The 23,125-nt window shown below is 42.4% G+C and overlaps 1 protein-coding gene across 2 annotated transcripts in view; it reads right to left on the reverse strand.

Moving 5' to 3' along the window:
• Positions 1-1,022: 1,022 nt before the first annotated feature.
• The window catches only part of PGBD2 (piggyBac transposable element derived 2), a 55,053-nt gene continuing 32,950 nt past the window's right edge, over positions 1,023-23,125 (reverse strand). For both annotated transcript variants that reach the window (XM_081827313.1, XM_006730517.3), the window contains exons 2-3: positions 15,045-15,108; positions 1,023-5,464 (exon numbers count right to left, since the gene is read on the reverse strand). In XM_081827313.1, the coding sequence (XP_081683439.1) occupies positions 3,703-5,464; positions 15,045-15,061 (1,779 nt within the window). In that variant the 5' untranslated portion in view covers positions 15,062-15,108 and the 3' untranslated portion in view covers positions 1,023-3,702. The remainder of the gene's footprint in view (positions 5,465-15,044; positions 15,109-23,125) is intronic.

Below are 23,125 nucleotides of genomic sequence, written 5' to 3' on the forward strand. Positions count from 1 at the left end.
TTGTCTGGGAAATACTTTATCTTTTTTTTTTTTAATTTTATTTATTTATTTGACAGAGACACAGCGAGAGAGGGAACACAAGCAGGGGGAGTGGGAGAGGGAGAAGCAGGCTTCCCGCGGAGCAGGGAGCCCGATGTGGGGCTCGATCCCAGGACCCTGGGATCCTGACCTGAGCCGAAGGCAGACGCTTAACGACTGAGCCACCCAGGCACCCCATCTCTCCTATTCTGAATGACAGTCTTGCTGGATAAAGTATTCTTGGCTGCATATTTTTCCCAATCAGCACGTTGAGTATTTCCTGCCACTCTCTCTTCAAGTTTCAGTGGACAGGTCTGCTGCTTATGTTTCTACCCTCATAGGTTAAAGACCTTTTGTCCCTAGCTTCTTTCAGCATTCTCTTTATCTTTGTATTTTGTAAGTTTCACCATGATATATCATGATGTTGACCTGTTTTTCTTGACTTTAAAGGAAGTTCTCTGTGCTCCTTGGACTTGAATGCCAATTTCCCTCCCCAAATTAGGTAAGTTCTCAGCTATAATTTGTGCAAATAAACCTTCTGCCCTTTTTCCCCACTCTTCTTCTGGGACTATGATATGGATATTATTGTGTTTTATGGAATTGTTGAATTCCCTAAGTCTACCTTAGTTATCTACTAGTTTTCTTTCCCTTTTCTCAGCTTATTTTACATAATTTTGTCTTCTGTATTACTTATTCTCTGTGCTTCTTCGATCCCTGTAGTGATTATACCGAGTCAGTTTGCTTTCTACGTATAGCATGTTTTTTTTTTCAGCCTGGCTAGTTTTTAGGTCTTTTATCTCTGCAGCTAAGGTTTCTCTTGTGTCTTCTATGCTTTTCAAAGCCCAACTAGTAGTCTTATGACTGTTGTTCTACACTCTTACTCAGGTTTTATCTGTTTTGAGCAAGTCCCTTGCTATGATTTCTTCTTGACCTTTCTCAGGGTGAATTCCTCCATCTTCTCATTTTGGCTAAGTTTCTTTGTGTGTTTTGAAAGCTTGTCATGGTTCCTGCACCTGAGTGTAATGCTATATTAAAAAGGGGTCATACACTGTCCAGCGCCTGGCATTTCAGGAAGTGTTTCTGGTGTGTGCTGTGCGTATTCTGCTCTTGTGTGGCTGCTCTTTCCCACAGGTCAGTTGTCTGAAGAGTTCCTTCTTGCTTGCAGTGGGGAGTGTTTATATCGGTGTGCCTTGTTTTGCTTGTGAAAATAAGGCTGGGAAAAAAGAAGAAGAAAATGCCTGGTCCAAAAAAAAAAAAAGTCCGACTGTTTTGGTGGCAAAGGGGAAATTGACACCACCCCAGCACGACAGCTCTCCTGCATTTTATCTTTGGCACATGGCTGGGATTTAAAACTCCAAATCTTAAAGGACCCACCACCCCATGGATCCACACCCTCTCCAGAGTAGAGCCTCGCTGCACCGTCTGGTGTCCCAGACAGATAAAAATAGCCCAGGAAAATAGTCCCAGAAAAATAGCCCCACACCTGCTCAGCGTGATGTATGGTGTAGAAGCGGAAAAGCAGGGGCGCCTGGGTGGCTCAGTCATTAAGCGTCTGCCTTCTGCTCAGGTCATGATCTCAGGGTCCTGGGATCGAGTCCTGCATCAGGCTCTCTGCTCAGCAGGGACTCTGCTTCTCCCTCTCCATTTGCCCCTCCCCCTGCTCTCATGTGTGCTCTCAAAGAAATAATATCTTTTTAAATTTTATTTATTTATTTGAGAGAGAATGATCACAAGTAGGCAGACAGGCAGGCAGAGGCAGAGGCAGCAGCAGACTCCCCGCTGAGCAGGGACCCCCGATGCAGGGCTCGATCCCAGGGCACTGGGATCATGACCTGAGCCAAAGGCAGACACTTAACCAACTGAGCCACCCAGGTGCCCAAAATAAAATCTTAAAAAAAAAAAAAAAAAAAGCAAAAAGCAGCAACCAGGTTATCCACCCTCTGCACGTACCTCTGTCCCCTGCTGATAAAGGCCATTTGCTGGCACCTGCAGGGTCTTTTGTCCTTGGAGAGGCAATATACCCTCTTCCAAATGTAGTCCAGGAAGGGGAACACTAACTGGGATTCTACTGAAGAAAGGACCTGTCCTTCCTCCCTCCTTTTAAAAACATCACTATGGACTAAACATCTGCTTTACTTTATGGTAATGAATGGGTTTGAAGATTTTTGATAGATCAAATTGCCTTCAGAAATGATGTACAGATTTACACCCCCTCAGGTACTGCATGAGTTTGCCACCTTTCTACACCCACACCAACAGCAATGGTGTATAAATAACAAATGTATTTGGTAAAAAAAAAAAAAAAAAAAAAAGATATCTAGTATTGCTTTTATTTGAATTTTATTGCCAACAGAGTGGAGCCTCTTACATATATTGACTATTCATTTGTTTTTATCTTCCATCATTTTTCGATAGCATTGTACATTTTACCCTTGCCATCTGCGTGTATGTGATCTTTTATTTCCTGAGGATATTACCATACATGTAATAATTTATTTTTTTTAAAGATTATCTATTTATTTGAGAGAGAGCTACAAGCAGGAGGCAGAGGGAGAGGAGAAGCATGCTCCCCACTGAGCAGGGAGCCCGATGCAGTGCTCCATCTCAGGACCTTGGGTTCATGACCTGAGCCGAAGGCAGACGCTTAACTGACTGGGCCACTGACTCAGGTGCCCCTAAATGTAATAATTTAGAATATATTTTCTCTATTTGCTTTTTAACTTTGGTAATGAATGTCAATGTTAGTTTGGACAACTGAATATACTGATGTGCCCCCTCTTAAATATGTGCTGTTGTAGAAAGTTCTTTCCCAAATAAAGAAGACACTCAACATGCTTTCTTTGATTTTTGATAGGTCCAAATTTTTACATATATTTCTTTTATTCTTCTGGAGTATATTCTACTATTTTCCAACATAAAGTATTTTCTATGTTTCAATACTTAACCCCAAATTTCAGGAATTCATATAGGTAGAATTTAAATCAGTGGGGAAATACACATATATTTTTATAAATGATGCAAACCACTGTTTTGGGGGTGGGGGGACAGATTCCTATCTCACACTAGTTATAAAAATGGATTCCATAAGGATATACTTGAATTAGGAAAATATTTTTATCAAGAAAATACGAACTCTCCAAAGGTAGCCCTTTGGGTAAATACAAGGCAGATTATCTATCCTTGGACAGATTGCTAGTGTTAAAGTGAAATAAATATGATAAAATATCCTTCATCATATTAATACCGTACTTATATACTATTGCCCTATCTTAGATTATAAATAATTGCATACAATTATAAAACTTTTCTTAGTATTCACGAAAGTTTCTCTAAGGTTTTGGCTCTGTTTGATTTTCTTTACTAGGACTCAGGTAAAACCCAAAGCAAGATTTTTACTTGAATAAAAAGGGGCCCATCATTGAAATAAAGAACAGTATAACCTAGAGATTTATAAACGTCTATAATTACCAATATAAATATTAATTTATGTTACATGCAGGCATCACAGAAGACAACAAAAAGATAACTGTAATGGAGATGGGGGAGGGGAGTACAAAAGCAAATCGTTAGGGATTCAGGTCTCTTTTTCCCGAGATAAAACCAAGTGCTCCACGTACTGTATGTAATTAGCTGTTAACCTCTCAGAAGCCAAGTGTCTGCAGGGCTCCCTCTGCCCACTGTGCATCACCGGATATGGTACTCCCTGAAGCACTTGGCATGGACGCCCTTCTGGCATTTCTCACAGCGGGTGTTGGTCTGTGAGTGGCAGAGGGCACACCGGGTCCTCTTGTCCTGGTGGACTATCCAGTGCCCGATCATGTCAAAGCGGCTCTCAGTTTCTAGCCGCCTGCTTCGCCTCCCTTGGGAGGACGTGTCGGCGTTGCTCTCCAGGTACACGCAGGCCACATACCTCCGGAAGGCCAGGAGGTCCACCTGGGCGTCGCGGCTGCAGGTCCTGTGCAGCTGCCAGGCGTTGTTGAGGGCGGCGTCGACGACATAGCCGATGAAGCTGGAGTACCACTTCATGCCCCGGATCTTCACCTTGTACTTCGCCATGTTCTGGTCCATCCGGCGGACACCGCCCCCCTTCTCCTGGTACAGCTTCACCAGGGACGGCTGATGGACCTGGGCCCGCGTCCTGGCGGTTCCGGAATGACGGCCGGCCAGCCCCACGGGCTCTACGCCCACAGCATTGGAGCAGACGGTGACCGCGCTGCCGTCGCACCAGCGGCACACGATGACCTCCTCACTCTCCTCCACCTTATAGTCAAAGGAGCCCCTCTTCATTTTCTTAAGCTCTTTGGGACCTTTGAGGGGACATCGCTCAGTCCTGTACTCACGAACAGTTCCCGTGGCCTTCACCCCCCTTTTCCTCAAAATGGACATGAGTTTGACACTCGTAAAAGCCTTGTCAAAGAACACGTGGTATGGCAGACAGCCACGCTCCTGAAGCGCATCCACAAACCTGACCACCATGCTGCCTCCTAGGTCCAGGCCCCCGTGTGATCTGGTGAACAGCGTGCCCTGGGAGGGCTCAAACCACACCAGGTAGCCCCTGCTGGTTGTCCCACACCAGATCTTGTAGCCCAGCCGCATGGGCTTCCCTGCACGCAGCTGCCTGGATCCCCGGTGCCCAAAGTACTCACACATGGACTCACCGAAGCTGTAGAATTCTTCCAAGGGTGCGTGCTTCTGGAAATTGCAATTCATCCGGACAATGAGAGGCCTGACTTTGGCGAACCTATCACTTTCATCCAGCTCCGTGTTATCTGCAAAATGCAGGTACGAGAAGATCAGTTCAAATCTGTCCCTTCTAATTGCATCAGCCACAAGATGGTGATGCGAATCAGGGGATGTTTCCCAAAACATCCTTCTCCTCGGATAGGATATATACCCACTTAAAATCAAAATGCCCAAAACACACTTTAATTCCTGGGCTGTGAGCCCGAGGTTGACATTTTTCTGCCAAGCGTAACGATTGGTTTCATTAACAATGAAATTAATTGTTCCTTCATCAAAAAACAACTCGAAGAGGCCTACAGGACTCAGTTCCTGGCTTTTGAGATCCTCTATATGAGGATCTGATGCAGTCCAACTGCTGAAGTTGGGTCGGATATCTCTTTTGGTCCAAATACGCTTAGGTTCCGCTACTGCCTTCTGCCTCTTCATGGCCGGCTGCAGCTGCAGCTCATCTTCCTCTTCCTCCTCGGTGCCAGAGTCCTCGGGCACCACAGAAGCGTGCAGGACACTCCCGGGCAGGTGGGAGCCTCGCCGGCCATCTTCATCACCTGAGTCCTCATCAGTGAAGTCCCCTGAGGCATTGTCGGGCGGCGCAATGAAGATCTCCTCCCTGCTGCGGCTGGACTCCTCCTCCAGTGCATTCAGAACCTCCAGCAGCTTCGTAGACTTTGGCTTCGAACCGGCACCTCTCCCAACGGTGAAGGTGCTGCAAAGACAGGAAGCAAAATGTGGAGAGGCCACACAGGGGACGGTGTGTCAGCAGAAAACTCTGTTAAAGGACTGCCTGCGAGGAGGCACTCCCACTGCAGAGCACCTGAGCCTGAACGGCGTCTCGGAAGCAGCACCACCAGGCCCAGGGCCAGGTGAGGGAATTTGGCAGGCCAGCACAGACTGCTCTTTCAAAGTGCAAAAGTATTTTAAGGGGAGGCATTCTAAGGAGACATTCCATTCTTCTTTCCTTCTTGAAGTGTTTTGAATAGAGGATCACCTCTAGGGATAAATCCAGGTGCCACTGTCATCCCCCAGGTACCAGTAACCACTGCCAGGGAGCCTGGGCTGCTGAAGTCACACCCATGGATGTCCCCTGACTCAGTGGCCCCAGCAGCTCTACTTTCATCCCTCAGTCTTACCTGGGTCTTCCCTTTGCCTTATTAATTTATCAATTAGAAGTTTCCTCTTTCCCAAGTTCTCAAACTCTCCCTAGTTGAACTCTCAGTACCCCAATTCAGGACCCGAACAGATTCAGACAGATTTTCAGATGGTTCCCTCGATATCAGACATCTTACTATATCCTAGCTGCAAGTCAGAAGCCAAACAGACTCCAGAAACATGGAAACCCCTGCTATCCTAACTCTCCCTGTGCAGGGGGGAGCTAACTGGATGTCAGGAGACACTTGTATTTCATGAGCACCAACCACAAGGAGGTACTTCCCAGGGACTGGCAGTGGGCACCCTCCACTCCTGACCTGCACAGCAACGGTTCTAACTGGAGGAGGGAGAGGACAGTTCAAGAAACAAGTAGCTATGCAGGATGGCATCAGGCTGTGAAAGGCACCATCCTGGATAAGGGACAGAGAATATGGTGAAAGAGTAGGTCTGGAGTTGCTATTTTTACATGGATGATGAGTGAAGGCTCACAACGTGGGTGGCCTGAAAAAGAGAGTAAGGCTAGAGACAGGGTGTCCCAGGCAGAGAGGAAGAACTGCAGGTACAAGGCCCTGAGCCTGAAGGGACTTGCTATCTATAAACAGCAAGGAGGCTTTCATGGTAGTAAGAGGAGGAGAGCAGAGCCCAGCCCCCAGGGCTCTAGAGACCCTCGTCAGGACACTCAGTCGTGTTCAGCTGGCCCAGGAAGCCCTCTAGAGTGGATGGAACCCGGCGCTGGGGCCTATCACTCTGGTTGTGAGGACGGACGGGGCGGGGGAGGGGGTATCCCACTGCCCTGGGCCACTCCAGACCAACCTCCTCGTGAGAAGAATTTCAAGCCGGAGGGAGGACACAGGCTTCACCACAGAGCTGATTTCTCTGCAGACCTGCCCTTGGACTCTGGAGTCCAGACCGCATTACACACTCACTCCAGCCTCACATCTTGGACACTGACTCCATCAACCTCTGCCAGAAGCTGGGCACAGGAGGTCTGACCTCAGCGGAAGTAAGGTGATTCTCATGCTCTGTGTGGGCCAGGAAGGGAGAGAAAACCTGCAGCCTTTCCCACGGACCTCAGACTGAGCGGTTCTCGGGGGACAGTAGCCATTGTCACAAGTCCCCCAGCCCCTCCTGGTTTATAGCAGCAGATCCGGGCTGGCACAGGGCTCAGGCCCGCACACCAGTCTCACTACCTGAGCTGCTGTTTGCAGCGTGGCCTCCAAACACCTTCTGTACATGGCTGTTCAGAGGCCTGGAGAAGGGCAGGAGGAGTTAAGATGAAGGAAGAGTAGGGGGACCCTATGCTTTCCTCGTGCCTCGAACGCAGCTCGATAAATAGCAAATCATTCTGAACACCCAGGAAATCGATCTGAGGCCTGTGAGAGTAAAGTGCACAGCTAGACGGAGAAAAGAGGCTACAATGTGGAAGGTAGGAGGTGTGGAGACAGGATTTGGGGGAGGAAAGAATCGTGGGTGTGGGGAGGGGAGGGAGCCCTGATCAGGGAGCAAGGAGAGAGAGCGAGAGTACGTGAGGGAGTACATGCAGAGGGCACTGCACAAGAAAAACTTGTCCCCAAAACCACTGAGGGAAGAAAACAAGAGGGGCTGACTACAGCAAGCTCTTAGAAGCAGTGCAGCTCAAAGTCTGAAGTTCTGGAAGTGCCATCACCATGGGTGGAGCCTGGCCAGCAGAGAGGTGTCCCTGTGGAGAAGGGGGCAGAAGCCCAGAAGCAGACAGAGTGGTCTGAGGATCCCATGGGTCCCACTGGGAGAGACAGATGCTCTTTTTGGAGAGGTGGCACTGCCCCTCCGGGGACAAAAGAGCCAGCAGACACCACTGAGCTGCCCTGCCCATTCTTGTAGGAGCACAGGCAGCTGCTGAGTACAGCTAACCTGGACATCGGCTTTTTTGCTGTGCTTTACCATGAACTCCAGGCCCATGTGTTTGGGTGACTGCCCTTCAGGGACAAAGCGGCACCAGCCACAGTGTGGCTAGGCACTCCCCCAGAGGATTAGTGCAGGTCCATGATGCACTGGATCCCTAAAATCTGCAGTTCTGAAACCCAGCCAGCATGCATGAGATAAAACAGGAGCACTGTGCCACTGGGTGGGCAAACAGCTCAGACACAGGGTGAAGGTAGGCATCTGAGGGAAGCTGGGGACAAATGAGGGGAGACGGTTCTCTCTTCTGTGAGGGCTTCCTGGATAGCAGTGGGCACGACTCCCCCTCTCCAGGGAACAGAGTGGGGTGACGCCATTTTAATCTGCCTCCCCCACCCGCCCCAGTCAGCACTGACGGACTTCAGTGAGCCGGACAGCGCACACAGTGGGGGCTTCAGATGTTTATACCAAGCCCCACCCTCTTAAACTGTGCAGGTGCTTCTTCACTAGGGCAAGTGTGACGGAGAGCCAGAGCGGCAGCTGGGCCTCTCCCCCAGGAAACCAGCTCAAACTCCCCACACACAAGTCTACCAACCATAGAGTGATACAAAAACCAGCTCTAGCACATACTGGTTCCAGCCTTTTTTTGTTTTTTAAAGATTTTGTTTATTTATTTGAGGGGGAGGGGAGCACAAGCAGGGGGAGGGGCAGAGGGAGAAGCAGGCTTCCCGAGGAGCAGGGAGCCCGATGTGGGGCTCGATCCCAGTACCCTGGGATCATGACCTGAGCCGAAGGCAGATGCTTAATGACTGAGCCACCCAGGCGCCCCTGGATCTTGTTTTTTTATCCATTCTGATACCCTGTGTCTACTGATGGAGCATTTAGTTTGTTTACATTCATAGTGAGTACGGATATGAATTTGCCTTTGTGTTACTTGTAAAGTCACTGTTCCTGTAGATTTTCTCTGTTCCTTTCCTGTCTTCGTTGGCTTGTGGTCTTTCTTTCCCTCTCAAAGGGTCCCCTTTAATTTCTTGCAGGGCTGATTTAGTGGTTATGAACTCGTTTAGTTTTTGTTTGTCTAAGAAACTCTTTCTCTCTCCTCCTATTCTGAATGATAGCCTTGCTGGATCAAGTATTTTTGGCTGCAGATTTTTCCTGTTCAACACGTTGACTATATCATGCATCACCCTTCTGGTCTGTTAAGTTTCTGTGGAGAGATCTGCTGCTAACCTTATTTGTCTTCCCTTGTAATTTAGGGATTTCTTTTCCCTTGATGCTCTCAGGATGTCTTCCTTATCTCTATATTTTGCAAATTTTACTACAATATGTCTTGGTGTTGCCCTATTTTTGTCGATTTTGGTCGGAGTTCTCTGTGCCTCTTGGATTTGGATGTCTGTTTCCTTCACCAGATTAGGGAGGTTTTTCAGCTATAATTTCCTTAAGTAAACCTTCTGCCCCATTTCTCTCTTCTTCTTCTTCTGGGACTTCTATGATATGAATGTTGTTATGCTTTATGTCGCTGAGTTGCCTAAGCCTACATTCGTGATGTAATATTTTTCTTTCTCTCTTCTTTTCAGCTTCATTATTTTCCATAATTTTATTTTTTATATCACTTATTCATTCTTCTGCTTCTTCCATCCTTGTGGTCATTACATCCATTCGGTTTTGCATCTCGGTTATAGCACTTTTTATTTCACACTGACTAGTTTTTAGGTCTTATCCCCATGGTAAGGGACTCTCTGGTGTCGTATACTTTTTTCAAGCCCAGTTAGTATCCTTATGATTGTTGTTTTAAAATCTGGGTCAGGTATATTACTTATATCTGTTTTGAATAGATCCCTGGCTCAGACCTTTTCTTGTTCTTTCTTTTGGGATGAATTCTTCCCTCTTGGCATTTTGCCTAAGTCTCTGTCTTCCATGTGTTAGGAAAGCCTTTATGTTTCCTCCTCATGAGAGTAATGAGCTTATTAAGAAGAGGTCATTAAAAAAAAAAAAGACGAAGAAGAGGACATATACTGACCAGGGCCTGGCACTGTGGGAAGTGTTTCTGGTGTATGCTGTGTGCACTCTGCTGCTCTGTTTTGGCTGCTCTTTCCCTCAGGTCAGTTCTCTGCAGAGTTTCACCCTACCTTCAGTGAGGCGTGTTTGACCCTTGTGCAGTATGTGGTGAGTCTTAAGTCGGTGTGCTGTAGTCTCCTTGTTAAAAAGGCTAGATCCAGGGGCCCCCTGGGTGGCTCAGTCAGTTAAGCGTCTGCCTTCGGCTCAGGTCATGATCCCAGGGTCCTGGGATCGAGCCCCACATCGGGCTCCCTGCTTCCCCCTCTCCCACTCCCCCTGCTTGTGTTCCCTCTCTCACTGTGTCTCTCTCTGTCAAATAAATAAATAAAATCTTAAAAAAAACAAGATCCATCTCTATGCTGCCTAGAAGAAACTCACTTTAGACCTAAAGACACTTGTATATTGAAAATGAGGGGATGGAGAACCATCTATCATGCTAATGAACATCAAAAGAAAACCAGAGTAGCCACACTTATATCAGACAAACTAGATTTTAAACTAAAGACTGTAACAAGAGATATAAAAGGACACTATAATAAAGGGGTCTATCCAACAAGAACATCTAACAATTGTATATATTTATGCCCCCAAAATTAGAGTACCCAAATATAAAAATCAATTAATAACAAACTTAACGAAAGTCATCAATAATACAGTAATATTAAGGGACTTTAACACCCCACTTACAGCAATAGATCATATAAGCAGAAAATCAACAAGGAAACAATGGCTTTAAAAACAAACTGGACCAGGGGCACCTGCATGGCTCAGTTGTTAAGCGTCTGCCTTCGGCTCAGGTCATGGTCCCAGGGTCCTGGGATCAAGCCCCGCATCGGGCTCCCTGCTCTGCAGGAAGCCTGCTTCTCCCTCTTCCACTCCCCCTGCTTGCGTTCCCTCTCTCACTGTGTCTCTGTCAAATAAATAAAATCTTAAAAAAAAAAACTGGACCAGATGGAGTTAACAGATAGATTCAGAACATTTCATCCGAAAGCACCAGAATACACATTCTTTTTGAGTGCACATGGAACATTCTCCAGAAGAGATCACACGCTGGGTCACAAACAAGGCCTCAATAAATACAAAAAGACTGAGATCATACCATGCATATTTTCTCACCACAACACTATGAAACCTGAAGTCAACCACAAGAAAAAGTATGGAAAAACCACATACATTTGGAGGTTAAAAAACACCATACTAAAGAATGAATGGGTGAATCAGAAAATTAAAGAAATAAAAAAAATACATGGAAGCAAATGAAAATAGGACAGGCCAAAATCTGTGGCATGCAGCATAAGCAGTCCTGAGAGAGAAGTATACTGCAACACAGGCCTACCTCAAGAAGTAAGAAAAGTCTCAAATATACAACCTAACCTTACACCTAAAGGAGCTAGAAAAGGAACAGTAAATAATGACCAAAGGAAGCAGAAGAAGGGAAATAAGAAAGATTAGAGCAGAAATAAATGATACAAAAACAAAAAAACCCAGAACAGATCAGTGAAACTAGGAGCTGGTTCTTTGAAAGAATTAATAAGATTGATAATCCCCTAGCCAGACTTACCAAAAAAAAAAAAAAAGAGAGAGAGAGAAAGGACCCAAATAAATAAAATCACAAATGCAAGAGGAGAGATTGCAACCAATACCACAGAAGTACAAACAATTATGAGAATATTATGAAAACTAATATGCCAATACACTGGGCAATCTGGAAGAAATGGATAAATTCCTAAAAACATATAAACTACCAAAAGTGAATCAGAAAGAAATAGAAAATGTGAACAGACCCATACCAGCAAATAAAGTAAATCAGTAATCAAAAATCTCCCAACAGATGGAAGTCAGGGCTAGATGGTTTCTCAGGGAAATTCTACCAAACATTTAAGGAAGAGTTAATACCTATTCTTCTCAAATTGTTCCAAAAAAAAAAAATGGAAGAAAACCTTCCAAACTCATTCTATGAGGCCAGCATCACCTTGATTCCAAAACCAGAGAAAGATCCCGATGAGGCCAATATCTCTGATGAACATGGATGCAAAAATACTCAACAACATACTAGCAAATTAAATCCAACACTACACTAAAAGAATCATTGAGCACAATCAAATGAGATTTATTCCTGGGCTTACAAGAATTGTTTGACATTCGCAAATCAATCAACATGATACCCCACATTAATGAAAGAAAGGTAAGAACCATATGATCCTCTCAATAGATGCAGAAAAAGCATTTGACAAAGTACAACATAAAAACCTTCCACAAAGTCGGGATAGAGGAAACATACCTCAACATCATAAAGGCCATGTATGAAAGACTTACTAATATCATCCTCAATGGGAACAAATAGAGCTTTTCTTCCAGGGTCAAGAACAAAATAGGGATGTCCACTCTCACCATTATTATTTAAAATAGTACCAGAAGTCCTAGCCTCAGCAATCAGACAACAAAAAGAAACAAAAGGCATTCAAATCCACACAGAAGTCAAACTTTCACTATTTGCAGACAACATGATACTCTATTCAGAGAACCCAAAAGACTCCAGCAAAAAATTGCTAGAACTGATACACAAATTCAGTAAAGTTGCAGGATACAAAATCAATGTAGAAATCTCTTGCATTTCTATATACCAATAATGAAGCAGCAGAAAGAGAAATCAAGGAATTGATCCCATTTACAATTGCACCAAAACAATCAGATACCTAGGAATACACCTAACCAAAGAGGTAAAAGATCTGTACTCTGAAAACTATAGAACACTTATGAAAGAAACTGAGGAAGACACAAAGAAATGGGAAAACATTCCATGCTCATGGATTGAAAGAACAAATGGGAAAATGTCTACACTACCTAAAGCAAACTATATATTTAATGCAATCCCTATCAAAATACCAGAGGTATTTGCCACAGAGCTAGAACAAACAACAGTAAAATTTGTATGGAACCACAATAGATCCCGAATAGCCAAAGTAATCTTGAAAAACAAAACCAAAGCTGGTGACATCACAATTCCGGACTTCAAGCTCTATTACAAAGCTGTCATCATCAAGACAGCATGGTACTGGCACAAAAACAGACACATAGATCAATGGAACAGAATAGAGAGCCCAGAAATGGACCCTCAATTCTATGGTCAACTAATCTTCGACAAAGCAGGAAAGAATGTCCAATGGAAAAAAGACAGTCTCTTCAACAAATGGTGTTGGGAAAATTGGACAGTCACATGAAGAAGAAACTGAACCACTTTCTTACACCATACACAAAAATAAACTCAAAATGGATAAAGGACCAAAATGTGACAGGAATCCATCAAAATCTTAGAGAAAAACACAGGCACCAACCTCTTTGAAGTTGCCTTACCAACTTCTTACTAGATACGTTGTTAGAGGCAAGGGAAAGAAGAGCAAAAATGAACTATTGGGACTTTTGCACAGTGAAAGAAACAATCCATAAAACTAAAAGGCAATCTACGGAATGGGAGAAGATATCTACAAATGACATATCTGATAAAGGGTTAGTATCCAAAATCTAAAAAGAACTTATCAAACTTAATACCCACAAACCAAATAATCCAATTAAGAAATGGGCAGAAGACATGAATAGAATGCGGAAGAAGGCATCCAGATGGCTAACAGACACATGAAAAGATGCTCAACATCACTCATCACCAAGGAAATACAATTCAAAATCAGGATGAGATACCTCCTCACACCTGTCAGAATGGCTAAAATTAACAACACCAGGAACAACAGATGTTGGCGAGGATGCGGAGAAAGGGGAGCCCTCTTAAACTGCTGGTGGGACTGCAAACTGGTGTAGCCACTCTGGAAAACAGTATGGAGGTTCCTCAAATAGTAAAAATAGTAATACCCTATGATCCAGCAATTGCACTACTAGGTATTTACCCAAAGGATACAAAAATACTGATTTGAAGGGGCACATGCACCCCAATGTTTATAGCAGCACTATCAACAATAGCAAAACTATGAAAAGAGTCCAAATGTCCACAGACTGACGGATGCATAAAGAAGACGCAGTGAATGCAATGGAATTTTACTCAGCCATCAAAAAGACTGATATTGGGGCGCCTGGGCGGCTCAGTCGTTAAGCGTCTGCCTTCAGCTCAGGTCATGGTTCCAGGGTCCTGGGATCGAGCCCCGCATCGGGCTCTCTGCTCCGCAGGAAGCCTGCTTCTCCCTCTCCCACTCCCCCTTGCTTGTGTTCCCTCTCTCACTGTGTCTCTCTCTGTCAAATAAATAAATAAAATCTTTAAAAAAAAAAAAAAAAAGACAGATATCTTCTCATCTGCATTGATGTGAATGGAACTAGAGGGTATTATGTATGCTAAGCAAAGTAAGTCAGTCAGAGAAAGACAAATACCATATGATTTCACTCAATTATGGAATTTAAGAGAAAAAAAAAGAAACAGATGAACACAGGGGAAGGAACTAAAAAAAAGAGGGGGAGGTATACCACAAGAGATTCTTTATTATAGAGAACAAACAGGCTTGCTGGAGGGGAGGTGGGCAGGGGACGGGCTAAATGGGTAATAGGTATTAAGGAGGGTACTTGTGATGAGCACTGGGTGTTATAGGTAAGTGATGAATCACTAAATTCTAGTCCTGAACCAATATTACAGTATATGTTAACTAACTAGAATTTAAATAAAAACTTGAAAAAAAAAAAGACTCATTGAGTGGCAAAGCTTGCAGGGACTAAGGCAGCCCAACACCAACCATCTTGTGCGTTAAAAGATGAGGAAGGGGAGCCTGGGTGGCGCAGTCAGTTAAGTGACCAACTGTTGGTTTTAGCTTGGGTCCTGATCTCAGGGTCGTGAGACTTGGCCCCACATCAGGCTCTGTGCTCAACCTGGAGTGTGCTCTCCTTCTCTCTCTGCCCCTCCCACTTGTGCTCTCTCTCAATAAATAAATAAATCTTAAAAAAAAAAAAAAGATGAGGAAAGTAAATCACATTTTTAAATACAGTGTAGACACTGGAGCTACAGAACCACACCCATACCACAAACACTACCTTGCCTGCCTCATCTTTTCTCCAATCTCTCTTTTCTCCTCTTCCTCCTTTTTCCTTCCTAGACACCAAATGCTTAGTGAGGCCAGCTAGACTACGGGCTAAAAATGTCATGGGCCTGGCCTTTCAAAAAGACAGGAGTAATTACTTGCCTAAAGCCTTTCTTCAAACACACTTACCTTGAAGTTGAAGCCATGATGAACTGGGAACATAGAGTTGTCTATATGTGCAGAGTCAAAGAATCTGTAAGACAATAGAAGTTTATTTTTAAAAAACTGTATCTTAATTAGCAAGGCAATAGGACCTTCTCCACCATTTAAGGGAAAAGACATCTCTAGCTTAAGGTTCACCAGCAACCAGAAGGGGATGAATTGAGTACACACAGGAGATAGTGTCTAGTCAACTGGCTAATGAGAGGGAAAAACAATGAGCTCTCTACCTCACACCAAAATATATCATAGGGCAAAGTTGTTCACCATCAGAGCTATTGGCATGTGGGCTGGATGAGCCTTTGCTGTGTGGGGCTGTCCTGTGTATTACGGAATGTTAGCTTTCCAGGCCTCTACCCACTAGATACCAGTAGAACACCGATCCCCTAATTGTGGAAATCAAAAGTTTCCAGACATTGCCATGTGTCCCATGGGGGACAAAACTGCACCTGGTTGACCCAACAGAACCTATTGTAATAGTATAAATATTTTCTAACAATGCTGCCCAATATGGTAGACATGAGCCACACGTGGTTATTAAACATCTGATATATATGGCTAGCGTGCCTGAGAAAGTGAGTTTTTAATTTTATGTAATTTTAATTAATTTTAATGAAAACAGTCACATGTGCTTGGCCAGTGGCCCCTGTATTAGACAGTGAAGTCCTAGATGTATAAAGAACTAACTATGAAACAACATTCTCTTAACAACCAGTGGATCAAAGAAAAGATTAAAGGGGAAATTAAAAAGTATCTTGAGGGGCACCTGGATGGCTCAGTTGATTAAGCATTCAACTCCTGATTTTGGCTCAGGTCATGATCTCAGAATCGTGAGACTGAGCCCTACATCAGGCTCTGCACTGAGTATGGAGCCTGCTTAAGATTCTCTCTCTCCCTTTCCCTGTGCCCCGCCCCCCCCAACTAGTGTGCTCTCTTTCCCAAATAAATAAATAAATAGTATCCTGAAACAAATGAAAAAGAAAACACAACATACCAAAACATTTAAGTTGCAGCAAAAGATTTCTAGGAGATGCTTAATGCTATAAACACATACATAAAGAAAACAGAATGATCCCAAATAAAAAACTTAACTTTACACCTCAAGGAACTATAAAAAGAACAGATGAATGGATAAAGAAAAAATGGGGTATATATATACATACACAATGGAATATTATTCAGCCATAAAAAAGAATGAAATCTTGCCATTTGCAACAACATGGATGGAGCTAGAGTATAATGCTAAGTGAAATAAGTGAGTCAGAGAAAGACAAATACTATATGATTTCATTCACATGTGTAATTTAAGAAACAAAAAATGAGCAAAGGAAGAAAAAGAGAGAGAGAGAAACCAAGAAATGACTCAACTACAGAGAACAAACTGATGGCTACCAGAAAGGAGGTGGGTGGGAGGATGGGTAAAATAGGTGATGGGGATTAAGGAGGGCACGCCACTTATGATGAGCACAGGGTATTGTATGGAAGTGCTGAATCACTATATTGTACACCTGAAACTAACACTGTATATTAACTATACTGGAATTTAAAATTAAATTAAAATTTAAAAAAAAAAGAATAACCTAAGCCCAAAGTTAGCAGCAGAAAGGAAATAAAAGACTGGAGCAAAAATAACAGAGAACAGAAAAATAATAGACGAGATTAACAAAACTATGAATTAGTTTTTTGAAAAGATGAACAAAACTGACAAATTTCTAGCTACAGTATCCAAGAAATAAAGAGAACCCAAATAAACAAAATTATAAATGAAAGAGGAGAAACTATAACTGATACCATAGAAACAAAAGATCAGAGAGGCTACTATGAATGATTACTGATTATATGCCAACAAACCGAACAACCTAGAAAAAGTTGATAAACTCTCAGAAACACACATTCTACCAAGACTGAACCAGGAGAAACAGAAAATTTGAACAGTCCAATTACCAGCAGAAAGACTGAATCAGTAATGCAAACTCTCCCAACCAAAAAACAAATGAGAAAACAAAAATGAAAAGCAAAATCCCAACACCAAATGCACTCACTGGTAAATTTTACCAAACATTTAAAGAACAATTAATGCCAGTTCTTCTCAAACTCATCCAAAAAAAAAAAAAAAAACCAAAGAGAAGGAACACCTCAAACTCCTAAGATGAGCATTACTCCCATACCAAAGCCTGATAAGAATATTACAAGAAAAGAATGGAATGTGAGGATGGTTCAAAAGACAAATATAGAGGAGGTGATGTCAGCAGATGGTGGACTACTAAGCTCCAGGCCTTCATTCCCCCATGGAAATGCAAGTTAACAACAATATATGAACCTGAACACCTTTGTGAGAACTCTAGAGACCACTTGAATTGGTGTAGGACCCAGGCCAACAGAAAAATAAGATGGGATTCCATTGAAAAGGGTAGAAAAAGTTCATGGCATTCTGTGCACAGACAGATCTCTCCCTAGTCAGATCAGTAAGGTACAACTAGGGTAAATACAGTGACTCCTCCCTTGGGATGGAAATCAGAGTAGACTATGAGTCCAACATTCTGGCTTGTCTTGGGGCTGCCTGAGGAATAGATTTCTGTGTCATCAGACGTGGAGCACTGATGGGAATGGCAGCAGTTTGGAGGTTACTGAAAATGTAGGCAAGTGTCACAGTACACCAGAGCTGCAGAAATTCTTCAGTTTTACATGAAGATGCCAGGGAGAGATAAAGATTATACACTTCTGGGAAGAAATTCAGGACAAGCTGCTCATGGAAATTGAGACAATTAAAAGTACACACTCAAGTCCAGAGACTATATCACCAGAAAATGTTGGTGAGGTTCCGAACTTCTAGGTGGGCTGATTGGTGAAGTATTCCCCTGAACAAAGCCAGTCCATGAAGACTGAGAGAGGAGGCTGGTTTTTGTTTTGTTCTGTTTTTTTTTTTTTTTGAATGGCCAAATCTCAACAACAGATCACAAGCATACGAAGAAACTGGGAAACATGGTCCAATGACAGAAACAAAATAAAACTCCAGAAATGGGTCCTAAAGAAAGGCAGACTGCTGAATTTCATGGTGAAGAATTCAAAACAATTTGTTAAAGATATTCAATGAGCTAAAAGAGAACACAGACACAAAATCAGGAAATGAACAAAATGAGAATATTGACAAAAAGATAGAAACCATAAAAAGAAGCAAACAAATTCTGGAGCTGAAAAATACAATAACAGAGCCAAAGATACTAGAAGAAAACTAAAGACCAATATTGATGAATATTGACCCTCAAGAAAATATTATTAGCAAAGTAAATTCAATAGTACATTGAAAGGATTATATACCAGAACAAAGTGGGATTTATTTCTGGAATGCAAGGATAGTTCAACATGAGAAAAAAAAAATCAATGTAATATACCATGTGAAGAGAATGAAAGGCAAAAAACCATATGTTCACATCAAATAATGCAGAAAAAGCATTTAACAAGATTCAACACTTTTATGATAAAAAATCTTAACTATGAATAAAAGGAAACCAACTCAACATAATAAAGACCAGACATGAAAAAAAAAAAATCACAGCTAATATACAAAACAGTGAAAGACTGAAAGCTTTTCCTCTAAAAACAGGATCAAGATAAAGTTGCTTCTTCTGGCCTTTCTATCAAATAGTACTAGAAGTCTTAGCCAGAGCAATTAGGCAAGAAAAAGAAATAAAAGGCATCCAAACTGGAAAGAAAGAAGTAGAATTATCTGTTTGCAAATAGCATGATCTTATATGTAGAAAGCCTAAAAATTAAAAAAAAAAAGAATAAACACGTTCAGCAAAGTTGCAGAAATCAAAATCGACACATCAAAAATCAGTTGCATTTCTATACATTAACAATTTGAAGTGGAAATTAGGAACACAACTCCATTTACCACAGCACTGAAAAGAATAAATATTTAGGAAGAATCCTAACCAAAGAGGTGAAAAAATTTTACACTGAAAATGACAAAACATAAAGTAATTTTTAAAAAAACACAAAAAATAGATATCTTGTGTTCATGGATTGGTAGACTTAATATTGCTAAATGTTGATACTACAGAAAGTAATCTATGGATTCAATGCAATCTCTATCAAAATCCCAACAGCATTTTTTTTCTTGCAGAAATAGAAAAATCCATCCTAAAATCATTTGGTATCAAAGTACCCCAAATAGCCAAAATAATTTTGGAAAGGAAGAACAAAGTTTGAGAATTCACATTTCCTCATTTCAATAGATATTACAAAGCTAAAGAAATTGAAACAGTGTGGCACTGGTATAAAGACAGATATAGAGACCAGTGAATTATAACAGAGCCAGAAATAAACCCTCATGTATATGGTCAGGTAATCTTCAAAATGGATGTAAAAACTACTCAGTAGGGAAAGGACAGTCTCTTTAACAAATGGTGTTGAAAAAACTGGTTATCTACATGCAAAAGAATAAAGGTGGGCTCTTACCTTACATCATATACAAAAATAAACTCAAAATGTATCAAAGACCTAAACCTAAGAGTTAAAATTATAAAATTCTTCAAAGAAAACATAGGGAAAAGATTCACAATATTGGATCTGACAATGATTTGTTTCTTTCTTTCTCTCCTTCCTCCCTCCCTCCCTCCCTTTCTTTTTTAAGTAGGCTCCATACCCAGTGTGCAGCCCAATGCGGGGCCTGAACTCATGACCCGGAAATCAAGATCTAAGCTGCGATCAAGAATCGGACACTTAAACGACTGAGCCACCCAGGCACTCCTGGATCTGACAATGATTTCTTGACTATGATACCAAAGCACCAGCAAAAAAGCAAATATAGACAAATGGGGCTACATAAAACTTAAATGTGCATCAAAGGATACAATCAAGAGAGTGAAGGGACAACTAACAGAATGGGAAAAATACTTGCAAACTGTATTATTTGACAAGAAGTTAACATACAAATAACTCTTACAACTTCGCAGCAAAAAAACAACCCAATAAAAAAAATGGCCAAAGAACCTCTGTAGAAATTTCTCCAAAGAACATATGCAAATGTCCAATAAGCATATGAAATGATGCTCAGTATCACTAATCATTAGAAAAACACAAATCACTACCACAATGAGGTGTCACCTCATACCCATTAGGATGACCACTATAAAAAAACAAAAACAAAACGAAAATAAGAAATATTGGCGAGGATATGGAGAAATTAGAACGCCTGTACACTGCTGACAGGAATGTAAAATAGTGCAACCACTACATAAACAGTATGGTAGTTCCTCCAAAAATTAAAAATAGAACTACCATATGATCCAGCAATCTTACTTCTGGGCATACAGTCAAAAGAATTGAAAGCAGGGTCTCCAAGAGACATCCATCTTCATAGCAGCACTGTTCATCACAGCCAAGAGGTGGGAGCAAATCAAATGTCCATCAAAGATGAATGGATAAAGAAAATGTGGTATATACTTAGAACGGAATATGATTCAGCCTTAAAAAGGAAATCTAGTCACATGTTATAGCATGGCTGAAACTTAAAGACATTATGCTAAATGAAATAAACCAATCATGAAAAAATAAATACTGTAAGAGTCTATTTATAGGAAGTATCTACGGTACTTAAATTCACAGAAACAGAAAGTAGAATGATGGTTACCAGGGGAGGGAGGAGGGGGAAATGGGAAGATGATGTTTAATGGGCATAGAGTTTCAATGTTGCAAGATAAAAATGTGTTGAAGATTGGCTGTACAACAAGGTAAGCATGTGGGGCGCCTGGGTGGCTCAGTCGTTAAGCGTCTGCCTTCGGCTCAGGTCAGGATCCCAGGGTATCTCAGCGGGAAGTCTGCTCAGCGGGAAGTCTGCTTCTCCCTCTCCCACTCCCCCTGCTTGTGTTCCCTCTCTCCCTCTGTCTCTCTCTGTCAAATAAAATCTTTAAATAAAAAAAAAAAAACCCAACAAGGAAAGCATGCTTAACACTACTGAAAAGTGGTTAAAATAGTAAATTCTATTTTATGTTAATTTTTATAAATAAAAATACAGAAGCATTATCATGGAAAAAGAAGGTTACTTCCCAGGGAAAGTTTTTGACTCACTAAAAGGATATAATAATTTTAAATTTTATGCATTTAATAACTACTTCAAAATAAAAATTAACTGACACTAGGTCTCAAGATGGCAGAGGAGTAGGAGACCTGGATTTCATCTGGTCCCAGGAAATCAACTGGATAGGGATCAAACCATTCTGAACACCTATGAACTCAACAGGAGATCGAAGAAAAGAATAGCAACAACTCTCTGAACAGAAAAGCGACCACTTTCTGGAAGGTAGGACGTGCAGAGAAGTGAATCCGAGGCGATATTCGGGAGGATAGACGGCAGGGGAGGGGGCCTCCGTCGGCCGCTCCTGGCAAGTGATAGAGCAGCAGAGCACAAAATTGGAACTTTGAGAAGTCGGCTCCGCTGAGGGACGTCGCTCCAGGGGCTAAGCTGGGGGTGGAACCCTCGTGGGACAGTGTGGTCTCAGGACCCTCGGGGTCACAGAAAGACTGGGGGTGCCTGAGTGTGGCAGAGCTCCGGGGTATCGGAGCGGGGAAGCCGGCTGCATACACGGAGCCAAGGCGTGGGCTCTCAGCTCGGGGTTGCCATAAACCGTGATCCGCGGCACAGTCAGGCCACTGCTCCTCCAGCAGGGACACAACAAGCGGCAGATCCGGGGAGACACCCCTTCCTCCCCAGGGAGGACCGGCGCGGGAGCGCACCGCAGGGATCTGCTGGGTTTGGAGACTCCACACGGGGTCGGGTGCCAGAGACAGAAACGCTTGGTCACAAGCCGGGTGAGCACAGAGTGCAGCCAGAGACCAGAGAGATGGGAGTGACTGACTGCTTTTCTCTGGGGGCTCACTGAGGAGCGGGGCCCCGAGTTCTCGGCTCCTCTGAGGCAGAGACTGGGAGGCCGCCATTTACACGCTCCGCCTCCAAACCTGTACGGAAAGCTTGCAAGGAACAAAAGCTCCCGAGAGCAAACCCGAGCAGATTACTTAGCCCAGACCGGGTAAGGGCGGGGCAATTCCACCTCCGGCAAAGACATTTGGAAACCACGGCAACAGGCCCCTCCTCCAGAAGATCAGCGAGAACAGCCAGCCAAGACCAAGTTTACCGATCAATGAGAACGGTAGAACTCCAGCGCTAGGGGAATAATGCACATGGAATTCATGGCTTTTTACCGTGATTCTTTAGTCTTTCACACTTAATTATTTTTTAACTTTTTTTTGGAATTTACCTTTTTCTCTTTTTCAACCAACATCTTATCAATCCTTTTTAAAAAATCTTTTTTATTTTTCATTTTTAGAGTCATATTCTATCCTTCATAGTAGTTAACCTTGTTTTTGGTATATATATATATATATATAAGTTGTTCCATCTTTAAAATTCTGGGATGCAGTTTCTTCTAACAGATCAAAATATACCCTAAATCTCTAACGTATGGCTTTGTTCTAGTCTCCTGCCTGATCACATTCTCTCCATTTTTTTAAAAAAATCCCCTTTTTCTTCTTTCAACCAACTTCTTATCAATTCCTTTTGAAAAATCTTTTATAATTTTCATCTTTACAGTCATATTCCATCCCTTCATCATATTAACCCTTATTTTGGTACATATAGAAGTTTTTCTTTCTTTAAAATTTTGGGAGGCACTTTCTTCTAACAGACCAAAATATGCCCAAAATCTAGTGTGTGGCACTGATCTATGCACCAGCCTGATCATATTTGATCATATTCTGTTTTTTTTTTTTGTTTTGTTCTGTTTTTATCTTTTTCTTTTTTCCTTCTTTCCCTTTCTTTTCCCCCGGTTTCAGGTCTCTTCTGATTTGTTTAGTGTATATTTTCTGGGGATGTTGTTACCCTGTTAGCATTTTGTTCTCTCATTCATCTATTCTCCTCTGGACAAAATGACAAGATGGAAAAAAATCACCTCAACAAAAAGAACAAGAGGCAGTACCGACTGCCAGGGACCTAATCAATACTGACATTAGTAAGATGTCGGAACTAGAGTTCAGAATGCTGATTTTAAAGA

The sequence above is a fragment of the Leptonychotes weddellii genome, chromosome 7, assembly GCF_054177405.1.
Source record: "Leptonychotes weddellii isolate Sample4059 chromosome 7, ASM5417740v2, whole genome shotgun sequence".
NCBI lineage: Eukaryota > Metazoa > Chordata > Mammalia > Carnivora > Phocidae > Leptonychotes > Leptonychotes weddellii.